The 13002-nt window shown below is 36.4% G+C and overlaps 1 protein-coding gene across 2 annotated transcripts; it reads left to right on the forward strand.

The window, feature by feature from the left end:
• The first annotated feature begins 6300 nt into the window (after nt 1-6300).
• Nucleotides 6301-9743, forward strand: LOC310741586 (amphoterin-induced protein 3). 2 transcript variants are annotated; one of them, XM_083569518.1, is made up of 2 exons: nt 6301-6529; nt 6769-9743. In XM_083569518.1, the coding sequence occupies exon 2, from the start codon at nt 6831-6833 to the stop codon at nt 8109-8111; it is 1281 nt and encodes a 426-aa protein (XP_083425644.1). In that variant the 5' UTR covers nt 6301-6529; nt 6769-6830; the 3' UTR covers nt 8112-9743. The 2 variants fall into 2 exon arrangements, with proteins under 2 accessions (XP_083425644.1, XP_083425643.1); XM_083569517.1 differs by lacking the exon at nt 6301-6529 and having other exon boundaries at nt 6704-9737.
• Nucleotides 9744-13002: the final 3259 nt, after the last annotated feature.

The following is a 13002-nucleotide window of genomic DNA, read 5'->3' on the forward strand; positions in this document are numbered from 1 at the left end:
ATATTATACTAGTTTCACCTGAATAGTCCCAACCCCCAAAACATCTCGGCATCAGTTCATTGTATGTCATTGAATGCAAAATGGTAAAACAAGTTGTCATCATTTGTCATCTAAAATTTCTATTAAACTTTTTTTTGTAAATGTGACTAGAATTGGTAAATTGTGCAGATTAATTTTACAGTTTTTCTTAGAGCGTTTCTCAGATCAGAAATGAAATTCTCAAAACTTCTTGTTCAAACTCCACATAATTTAGTCATTTGTGCTCATTATAAAAACATTTCTCATTGCTTTGATCAAATTGCGAATGCTTTGGTACATCATTTAATCGATTGTGTACAAGTGTCTGCTTTTTCCTACATTATTTAATTCAATTCAATAAATTTTTATTTGTATAGCGCTTTTAACAATGAACATTGTCTCAAAGCAGCTTTACACAGATATTGTGGTGATTACAGTTTTTTTTCAGTTGCTTTTGAGCATTTCTCGAATCAGTCTTAAGATTTGCAAATCAGTAAGTGCTTTCTCAAAACAATGTGTACAAACTGCACAATACATTGAATTTCTAGCAAAAGCCTGTTTTCTGCTCAAAATCCTTAGTACTTTTCTCAAAAGTAAGTATTTGTGTCAATGAACATATCATTGCCATCAAAATAACAAGTCCTTTTATCATTGTTTACGAACAAGATAGTCAAAAACTTTTGTAATTTTTTTCAATATGACAATGCTTTATATTCATATTTCCTGATTTAAACTATGTTTTGGATTACAAGTATTAAAATGCACGAGGCTGAATTGGCAACTATGAATTTCAACAGCACAAATTTACACATTACTGTATGTGGGATATTGATTGTGGGATATTGATTGATATTGAGACCGAACAGGATTCACACTTTTTTATTTTTCTTTTCTAGTGGACTGACTAAAAAATTACAATATAATGTCATTGTGATAGAAAATAAAAAGACACAAAAATAAAAATTCCAAAAGGTAAACATAGGAAACACTTCTTAGGCAGAACTGCACATGCCGCACTATACAGTGTAATCTGTTTCTACCCCCTGACGTCCCAGTCTGTCGGGCCACAGATTTTCATCCACATCACAACAGATATAATCCCTTGCAATACCATTGTGAGGCCATGATTGACAACATGGTTCACAATAGTGAATGTGTCTGGCCTCTTCTTCCTCTTCCTCTATTTTGCCTCCTTACCCTTCCAGCATGCATCCTTATTCTTGGCTCTTGACCATGATCATTTCGTAGTTGTTCATCCATTTTCAACAATTGTAAATCTTTGTTTTGCTCTTTTTATATACAGTTACAGTAAAGGTTCCCGAGATTCAGCCTTGACCTATTTTAGAGAACTAGTTGATTATTGGTTGATCTGAAAGTGAACACGCCCATTCATTTGTGACATTGAAGGTTTATCTGCACAATTCATCAATTCAAGACACATTTACCAAGAAGAGCTTGACAAATTTTGACAACTGGTTTAACCATTTTGCATTTGCATGTTTTGCCTAAATTTTTATCTTCTATTACAATGACATTATATTGTTATTTTTTAGTCAGTCCACTAGTAAAGAAAAATAAAAAAAAAGTGTGAATCCTGTCCGGTCACTTACAATCAATATCCCACAATCAATATCCCACATACAGTAATGTGTAAATTTGTGCTGTTGAAATTCATAGTTGCCAATTCAGCCTTGTGCATTTTAATACTTGTAATCCAAAACATAGTTTAAATCAGGAAATACTAAAATAAAGCATTGTGATATTGAAAAAATGACTAAACATCTTGACTATCTTGTTCGTAAACAATGATAAAGGGACTTGTTATTTTGATGGCAATGATATGTTCATTGACACAAATACTTACTTTTGAGAGAAGTACTAAGGATTTTGAGCAAAAAACAGGTTTTTGCAAGAAATCCAATGTATTGTGCTGTTTGTACACATTGTTTTGAGAATGCACTTACTGATTTGCTAATCTTAAGGATGATTAGAGAAATGCTCCAAAGCAACTGAGAAAAACTGTAAACTAGTATAATACATTTTGATCAACATGACATAAACAACTGATAATGTAGGAAAAAGCAGACACTTGTACACAATCCATTAAATGATGTACCAAAGCAATTGAAATTTGAGCACAACTGACTAAAGGATGTGGAGTTTGAACAAGTAGTTTTGAGAATTTCATTTCTGATTTGAGAAACGCTCCAAAGCAACTAAGAAAAACTGTAAAAGTGAATATGTTCTTTATAAATAGGTTTGTCCTTGATGAGCAAGCCGGTGGCGACTGTGGAAAGTAAAAACTCCCCGAGATGGCAAAGGAAGAAACCTTGAGAGGAACCAGACTCAAGACTCATCTGGGTTGCACCGACTGTCCATTTGTAGCAGATATACGATGTTGCGGGGTAAAGTGATGATGATCAAAAGCAAAAAGTAGTCCTGAGTCAGTGTAGCAGACTGTTGACATTAACTACAGTCCAATCCATCCTCAAAGCTTCTGTTCTTACTCTGGAATTTCATGGAACCACCCAAGGTGTTGATGAGAAACCGTCCCCAGCTGCACAGAGTAAATGAACTTGTGCTGCTGAAATTCATAAATGCAGTACAGATGGAAGTCAGATTTTTGTGCATTTTCAGTCACTGTGATCCAAACCATCATACTGACAACATAACTAAATATTTTGATGATTTTGCTTGTGAACAATGTCAAAGGGACTTTTCATTCTGATGGGAATGACATGTTTATTGAGACAAATACTTACTTTTGAGAGATGAACTAAGGATTTTAAGAAAAGTACAGTCTTTTGCAAGAAATTTATTGTGTTGTGCTGTTTGTACACATTGTTTTGAGAATGCACGTACTGGTTTGCAAATATTAGGGATGATCTGAGGAATGCTCCAAAGCAGCTAAGAAAAACTGTAATTGATCCCCTTTTGATTTTGTGAGGTTGCCCCCTTAAAAACAGGAACAGTCTAGAATTTTTATGGTAGGTTTATTTAACAGAGATAGAGAGAATACATAAAAAAAACCCCATAAAAAAACATTAAAGAAAGTATATACATTAATTTGCATTTTATTGAGTAAAATAAGTATTTGATCCTGTACCAATTTAGCAAGAATTCTGACTCACAGACCAAATTATTCCTGTCCCTTTAGGAAAGTACTCCAAATATCAACATGTTATGTGCAGAAACGACACCTGTCACAGAATCAACATCTTCTATTCAAACCTCCCTAACACCATGGGAAAGACCAAAGAGCTGTCAAAAAGACCACAGGGACAAGATTGTAGACATGCACCAGGCTTCAACTATGAGACTGATGATCATTAGCATCTCCTTTGTATAATCAGTTAATCATACACCTGACCCTGATCCTACAAAAAATTCCAGACTTTGTGCAAATGTACAAAGTGCAAGTTTAAGAATTGAATCACACCAAATGTTAATTAAATTTCCACATTTTTATTTAATAAATACATTTATATATAAATTGGGGTGTTTAATCCAACAATTATTGGGCTTATTAAGCATAATAGAATTCACATATAATTACATGATCCTTGGTGGCTTTCTTTCCTTTTTAGCAACAATTCTGGGTGAACTATTCATTGAGACCTTTGCTGGCAGCTGCAAGAGTGATGAACCAATCAACCACTCATTAACTTCTAAATTGGGCCATTAATCCCTGCCATTTTTTCCCCTATGATTAAACTATACGCTTGCCATAATTATCTTCTGTTAAAGGTTAACATGTATGTAGTTATCATTTATTTGATTTTGATTTTGTCAGGCCTTATCAATTTAATCAAACATTACACTTTCCAACCTAGATCTCCATCTATGTGTTAAGCAACAACTACAATTATTACAATTATTCACTTGCATGTTATTAGTAACCCATTGATTTCTTCCCCAACCTTTGGTCATTATGCATGTCGTATACATGTACATACACTGACCTAAACAAGCTCCTGTCACCAAACAGTGATAACCACTAGGGGGCATACGTCACTAAATAAAGTTTTATATACATTTAAAAAAAATACTAGGTTATAAAGAACGTTATTATAAGAATGTATTCAGACATCTTTATTAAAACATATTAAACATGCACTACATAACATGAGTTATGTAAAAGGCTTGGGCAATCTTTTTGTTCTTAAAGGACTCCAAGCTTTTGCACCTATTACATTTGCATTAAATGTGCAATTACTGCATGTGTGAGTTTCTGCAGGTTGTAGGTGTGAGCCAGAATTTAATTATTACAAGAATTACAATTTTCCTCCTTGCTCTATGTCCCCAACACATAATTTCACATGTGATTCCACTTTAATTCTACTTAAATCAGTCAAATAGATTCATTCAGCATATAAATAAATGTGCATTATGTACACAAAGAAAAAACAATTATAAAAAAAAAAGATAGACAACAGTATCTGCAACAGTATATGCCTTTTCATGGGATATATATATATGCAAAAGTAAAGTAAAACTTTATATATGCATGTGTTTTTTTATATTTTTAACGTTTTATATTTTTGTCTAACACACTGTTTGTACATTTTAATCATATACAGTATAATGATGTAACAGTGGCTAACATCTTTTCAGAGATATTTAATCAGGTTCAAGTCTGGGCTCTAGCTGGGCCACACAAGGACATTCACAGAGTTGTACCGCAGCCACTCTATTGTTATCTTGGCTGTGTGCTTTGGGTCGTTGTCTAGTTGGAAGATAAATCATCGCTTTAGTCTGAGGTCCAGAGCTTTGGAGCAGGTTTTTATCAAGTATGTCTCTGTACATTGCTGCATTCATATTTCCCTCAATCCTGACTAGTCTCCTAGTTCCTGCTGCTGAAAAACATCCCCAAAGCATGAGGCTGCCACCACCATGCTTCATTGTATAAAGCCTTTGAAAGTCTTTGTTTTTCATGGTCTGGGAGTTCTTCAGGTGGCTTCTGACAAACTCCAGGTGGGCTGTGTGCCTTTTACTGAGAAGTGGCTTCCGTCTGGCAAGCTTGATTGGTGGAGGGCTGCAGAGATAGTTGTTCTTTTGGAAGGTTCTCCTCAATTTACAGAGAAACACTGGAGTTCTTTCAAAGTGACCTTTGGAAACTTTTTTAGTTTCTTGGTCACGTCCCTGACTAAGGCCCTTCTGCACTAATCACACAGTTTGCTTGGGCGGCCTGCTCTAGGAAGAGTCCTGGTGGTTCCAAACATCTTCCACTTATGGATGATGAAGGCCACAGTGCTTATTGAGACCTTCAACGCTGCAGACATTTTTTGCACCCTTCCCCGAGGTCTGTGCCTCGATACAATTCTGAGATCTACTGACAATTCCTTGGACTTCATGGCTTGGTTTGTGCTCTGATGTCCAATCAACTAAATTTACCACTGGTGGACTCATGTCAAGTTGTAGAAACAACTTAAGTATGACCAATGAAAACAGGATGCACCTGAGCTCAATTTTGAATGTCATAGCAAAGGCTGTCTTATTCACGGCTGACTTATGTATGTGATTTTTTTTTTGTTATATTTTTTTTACTAAATTTGAAAAGATTTCAAACTAACCTTTTTAATGTTGTCATTATAGGGTATTGTTTACAGAATGTTATGAATCTAATCCATTTTGGAATAAGGCTAGAACAAAACAAAATGTGGAAAAAGTGAAGCGCTTTGAATACTTTCCGGATGCACTGTAAATACTTTTAAAAGGTTTCAAAAATACCTTTTGAAACAGCTCTGGCTCACTGGAGGTCTATCGTGTGGCTCACAGTGTCACACTGTGCTAACGGCACATGGTGAAGTGTAATCAATGCAAGACTGATGTGCTGTGACAGTAGAAAAGAACCTCAGGCTAGCATGACCAGCACTCACATAACAGCTGACATCTACTCAGGAGCAAGGGGTGGGAGGTAATGCTTAAAATTCAATGTATACTATACAGAATTCCACTTATTATGTTCCAAAAGCAGTTAGGATAGTTTAAGTAAAAACATATGATGATGATGTATGAAACCTCAGGAAAAAGACTTAAAGTGTGAAAGTATGTAGACTCTAAGCAAGAAGGATGTGAATAGAAACAATTCCAGAAGGGATTAAAAACAAACAGGCTCACACGCAAACACACACAGACATACATACAGAGAAAAACAGAGCGAGAGAAAGCAAGAGAGAGAGAAAGCAAGAGAGAGAGAGAGAGAGAGAGAGAGAGAGAGAGAGAGAGAGAGAGAGAGAGAGAGAGAGAGAGAGAGAGAGAGAGAGAGAGAGAGATTATTTTGATTCTGCAGAAGGTAGGTAAATCTGGGATCAAGGATTAGTGCATGTTTTACTGCAATTTTCATTTAGACGATGGATATGTGTCTCATATGGAACAAACTGGAAAGGACTGCTCTGTGGACAGTTACTGATTCGGATTAGAAAGAAATCTACTTTTTTTTTAAGCAGTAAGAAATGATCAGTGGAGCAACCAAAACGTGACTGTTTGAACCTCACTTTGACTGCATTTTGTGAGTACTGCATACTGCTAAGTATACAATGTTCTCGTCTGAGTTTGCATATTACATATTTTAATATGCATTTGGGTGTTGCTATTTAAAAATATCTTAATCTGGGGAGTACATAGAATGAAAAGACCCTATTTTGTCTATCCAGGATTCTAAATTCTGTATTTTATTATTGACCTGTGGAAGCAGAATGACCTCTACAGCGTGGATAGTTTTAACAGCTTTCTGGTTTCATTTGTCAGACGCTAACTGTCCTCCAGGATGCCTGTGCACCTCGGACATTGTAAACTGTGGGTCTGTAGGTATGGAGAGATTTCCCTCTGTATTACCCCCCAGCACTTCAACCCTAGACATCAGCCACAACCGGCTCACATGGCTGGCACCAGGCACCTTCCATGGACTGTCCAGGCTGAATGTCCTGCGCATTGCTCATAACCAAATTTCTCTGCTCAGTCCAGCAGCCTTCCACAACACCAGCACTCTACATCATCTTGACCTCTCATCCAACAGACTGCAGATAGTGGGGAAACACCCTTTCCAAGACCTGCTGGGGTTGGAAGAATTACTACTTTACAACAACCACATAACCCACGTGGAAAACAATGCTCTGGTTGGATTGAGCAACCTGAAGAAGGTTTACCTGAGCCTCAACCAAATTACAGACTTCCCCTTTTTCTCCATTCGCAAACATAGCCATCCTAAGATGGTCACTCTTGACCTCTCTTCTAACCGCATAACACGACTGCCTCTGGACGATATTGTTCTGTTGCCTTTAACTTTACGAAGAGGCTTGTTCATACATAATAACAGCTTGGAATGTGACTGTTCCACATATCGTATTTTTTGGCACTGGGAAAAAGAAGGTTATGAAGCTGTAAGAGATTTTAAGAATGAATATTCATGTAGAATGTTTGGAGATCCACTCATCTCAGTCAACTTCCTCCACAGCCCTCGCTTCTTTGATAACTGCACTATTGAAAAGATGATTTCTTTGATTTCTCCCAAAGCTGACATGATAGTCTATGAAGGGGATCAGGTCAGATTAGATTGTACTGGTACACTCAGTAATGTGGTTCTCTCTTATTCCTGGGTTATTCCTCACCAAGACAACATGACTTACTTGATTCAGAATGGTACTCTGCAGCTGAACAAAGATGGCAGTCTGGAAATCCTATCTGTCCAGATGCGAGACTCAGGAATCTATCGCTGCCTAGCTGTGGACAAGGTCAGGATGATCAACGAAACTCGTGAAGTGAACCTAACTGTATATCCTCAGCTTTTAAGAACAGAACCTTTCAGCACCGGTTACACCACACTAATGAGTTGTGCCATCACTCTCATTCTCATACTTGTGTATCTATATTTAACCCCTTGTAGGTGTGGCTGCTGCAGAGCCCCACCAAACTCATCAACAATCTCTAGCTTTCGTGAGGACCACCAGTCTCTGGCATTCATCTTTGGAGTTTCACCAACTGCAAATTTGAAGCTAATGGATAAATCTAACCTAGACAAACATTTGGTGTTCCTTGAGCCACTCATGGAGGAAACAAATACGCACCTTACAGCAGAGGGTAAAGCTGACTAGAAGACTATAAGGATCATATAGGCAGCACATGATAACAACCACTGAATTTTCATTGTTCTTAAAAAAGTCTGCTACAATTTGATATGCAAATGCTGAAAAAATGAAAATTATGTCTATTTTGACTGCATTTACCTCTATTTATCCCACTAAAAGAGTTCAGCATGTGCTTTAATAGACAGCTATGACTGTGGAATGTATTTTATGAATCTGAAAAATGACAAATAAAATACTATTACTTTCTGTTATTCTTCTATGACATTTCATAGTATACATTTATATTACAAACATCCATCTTGCTATAAAAGGGTCAAATTGTGTGAAGCAATATTGCTTAAGGCTTTGATTAAATAGTGTTTGACTGGCACATAGCAGTGTAGGAGTGACTATATAGCAAACAATATAAAGACCAGGATTCATTCTCTTAATCATTTGCTTTGAAAATATTTTGGCAGCAAAATAGCATGACTGTATAGAATCACAACAGCACAGTCCCCTGAATCTAGAACTGCAGTTAAATTTGGGACGGGTGTGGGATGAAGTTGTTTGTGTTGGCATCTTGTATTTAATGGTGAATCAAATGACAACCTTAGGGCAAAAGTCTTCATACTGTGTAATCTTAACTCATTTTTCAGATAATTTAATCTGCACAGATGCCCTTTTAGACCTAAAAGAGTTTTCAAGAGCTCAGTAGTTACAATATACAGTATACATTCTCAAGATTCTGCTCATTCTATTTTTAAACCATTTATATGTGTCGTGTTCCATAAATTTCTATGGGGACTGTTACGTAGCCATAGCCCATGACAGTGTTGTCTAGCGGTCTTTGTCGTTAAAGTTTGTTGGTTTAATTTAGTTTATTCAAATTAGTTAAGTGTTTAGCACTATTTGCTGCTGGTTTATGCTGTAATTTAAATATATAACATTTACAGAAGAAATTAAATCTTTGATGTTTAAATATGGCAAGTGTGCAGAGGCAAAGCTGCACTTAGTTATATAACAGGCTTGCTCATAGACCCCTTCCCACACACACAGTGTCATGCATTGCATTGCAGGGATGACCAGATTATCTGAGCAGGGACATGAACAGATCTGGATTTACCAGATTACTTTAAGAATAATGTGGGTGTTTGACAATTTTCAAGCTTTGCTTTGTCCTTTTTCTTATCTCTCAAATCTCACAAAATGAAAGTGCGGATAAAAGTGGGCAGGCCATTCACTTGTATGTAAATCATGCAAATTCAATTGAGATGTAGCAGGCAAAGAGGTGGTTTCATAGCAGCAAAGCCAGTTTTATACTCTGTCAATTCTCCTTTATTCCAAAAGTCAACAATTATTCCATGCTTGATTATTTAATGAAAATCCTTGTGTGATACCTGCAATACCAGCATTTTTTATTTTTTATTTTTTTAAATAAAATAATTTATAAATGGAATTTTGAACCCTTAATGTCCAAATAATTAAGGAAATTAAAGGAGATATTCTGACTGCTGTCATAATGAAACTGTTTCTTTTTTATTGTATTTTTTTTTTGTATTGTTATTCCAATACTGTATGTGTAGCTGTTCCATGAATTTTGTGTCACCTTACTTGCTCTTCGGTAAATGGCTTAATTTAAAATTATTAAATACCACATATTTTGATTAACCAGGCTTCAAGATCTTGTATGAATTGGTGCTTTATTAAATTTAGTCAATTTGCAGTACAATATTATAAAGAATAATGCAACCTCTTGGTCCATATGTAAAAGGGATCTCTCTCTCTCTCTCTCTCTCTCTCTCTTGGGTGAGTTAAACATGCTCTTGAGTAACCAGTAACTTCTCTCATCTCATCTCCTCTCATCTCCTCTCCTCTCCTTTCCTCTCCTCTACTTTCCTCTGTAGTTAATGTAAACCGTCTGCTACACTGACACTGGACTACAGTTTGCATTTGATCATAATCACTGCACACCTCAACATCGTTTAGCTGTAATAAATGAACATTCAGTGCCACCCAGATTACACAACACATTAGCCCATGAAGCTGATAACTACAATTGCAGTACTCCAATTCTGTCAGTCAAGAACATAAAAAAAAATTTGACTGCAGTGGGCACAGGCTCACCAAAACTAGACAGTAAGAATGGAAAAAACTGGTGTGAACTGATGAATATAAATTTCTGATGAGGTACATAGATGTTTGTTCAAGAATTTTGCACCAGTAGCATGAATCCATAATATAATTTTATATATATATATATATATATATATATATATATATATATATATATATATATATATATATATATATATATATATAAAATGCTAGATAGATAATGCTTCTTAGAACCCTAACCTCTTTGGGCATAGGGATAATGAGGCACTACATGCCTTCACCTATTCAATTTGATTCTTTTAATTCAGAAAACTACATAATTTGCTAAGGAATCTGTGATGGAACATTTAATACCACCAGCGAGGAATGTGATTGCGTTTTGGAGAAAAGGTGAGGGATTGAGCACAATTGAGATGGATTGGAAATGTGCAGAGGAGGGCCATGGGGTACATCGGTATTAGAATGCTGAGGATGGAGCCACCAGGAAGGAGGAAGGAGGAGGTTTATGGATGTGGTGATGGAAGACATGCAGGTAGTTGGTTTAAAAGAGGCAGATGTAGAGGACGGGGGGTATGGAGACTGATGATCCTCTGTGGCAACCCATAATGGGAGCAGCCGAAAGAAGAAGAGTAAGAGAGTGGCATGTGATACATTATTATACAATAATAATATCTTAATTAACATGTATAAATTCATTCAGTGGTATAAACGTGGGATAAAACTGAATAGGCGAACACATAAATGAAGTGAAGAATCAATAAAAAAAAATAAAGCAATTAAAGTATGGACTATTTAAAATGTACTTGAGATAATAATTATATTATATTTATTAATAATAAAACAGTATGTTATACTAGCTGTGAAGCATTTTCAGCATAGTACAGATGTTTATGCTCAAGTGCCTCATCAACACCACCTTCCAAGGGAACCAGTGAAATCAATGATCCATAATTTAGGATGTTCTAACTGAAGCATCGAAGTCTGACCTGTGGAAGTGGGATGCAGTGGCTTTGTGAAACATTTATAATCAGACTCGGGGATTAGAGCCTGTACCCTGCCATCAAGGTTTCTCAAGGTTCAGCAGAGAGAAGTAGCCAGTGGCTGTGGATTAAAAAAAAAAAAAAAAAAAAAAAAAAAAAAAAAAAAAAAAGAAAGCGTTACCTCCAGCTTGGCATTGATGACAAGACACAAAGGGGAGGATGCTAAGGCACTAGAATTAATTTAGCCCTCTGGAGGTGCAGTGGGATTTTCAACAAGAGGTGAGCACTAAAATATATTCCAAAAAAGTGGTAATGTCTGGTAACACACGGATCACCTGAAAAGAAGAGGCTGGAAGAAAGAGACACAGGCGACAGTTCACCAAGCAGAGCTTTCTATATTTCTTTTAATTTTCACAATTTTCCTCTCACCAGAGTGCACTCGTCTTTCTCTCAGCTTGGTGTCTCGCTCTTCTTTATCAGCGTCAGCGGACTGAAACAGAGCGCCCCAATTAGGGTCTTCTGCAGGTGTGGCTCACCGCTGCCACAGTCATGATAAAAGGTTTGGTTTAGTCTTAATTTTGATTATTGACATCTGTCACGTGCAATTGGGTGAGTTATGCAGCAATTTCATTTGGGTATTTCTTTAATTACGCATAGAAATAGTGAGAATATCCCATTTGAACAGTCATGGCATTCAGAAATAAATTAGGAAAGTCCTTTGTGAGTGCCAGCATATTTAGAAGCACAATCCATAAGCCTGGAAAAGCATCAGGGGGAAAAAAGTCTTCATGCAGTTATTGCAGCAAGAGATACACAAACAAATCTGTCATCTTTGTCTACATTTTTTTGGTTTGCCTACAAAAGTGTCATTGTTTAAATTGTTTCATAGAACTATATATAAATTGGCTCTGATATGCTATTACCTTAGAAAGAGACTACATGGTTGAATATATAAACCAGAAACATAGGTGTTTAGGCATAGAATCGTAGCATTACAATAAATCTCCCTTTACTGGAATCACGGTGTACAAACCTGTACTAGCAGAACGATGCCTCTCTGCCCAAAGTAAGGTACATGAACACATGGTTTGCCAGTTAGTTTAAAGAGCTTCAATGGTCTGCAAAGCGCCCTGAGCTCTCTGAACAACTTTGGGATGAAGTGAAACAATGACTGTACTTTACCACATTTCAAAATTATGTGGAAAGCCTTTATAAAAAGTGGAGGCTGTTACATTGGCGAAAGAAACCAACTCGGTTTTAACACCAATGGGTTTGGAATGGACACATACAAGCAAATGGCTGCATACGTACTTTTAAGCATAAAGTGTAAATGAACAGTGAGATTATAGTGTTATTAACCTTAAAAGTGTTGCTTCTCTACTGCTGTGTTTTAAAATTACAGATTGTGCTTTTTGCTACTTGTAGCTACATGCTTTCGATCAGACCTTGGGAGAAAGAACTTGACTTGACTTGAAAAGTCCCTGAATGAAAGAATTGTAACTGTTCTTTCATTAACAATGGGCAATATATTGATGAAATTAATACACAAACAGGGCAGTTATATTACAAATCTACAAAAGTGTACGACGAAAAAAACAAAAACAAAATCATCTCTACAAGATGATGACATCTGGGCCAAGCAAGAGAAAAGCTGCCCTCTGTTGGCCAGCCAGCAAAAAAAATTGAGCTTCAACAGACTCAAAAGACATCTGTAAACAATCAATCCTTGCATTAAACACACTCACACACACACACATACCGCAAGCTAACATACCCAACACAATGTTTGATACAACCTTGTTTAATAGAACATTTGTACA

The sequence above is a fragment of the Silurus aristotelis genome (genome assembly GCF_946808225.1).
Source record: "Silurus aristotelis genome assembly, chromosome: 19".
NCBI lineage: Eukaryota > Metazoa > Chordata > Actinopteri > Siluriformes > Siluridae > Silurus > Silurus aristotelis.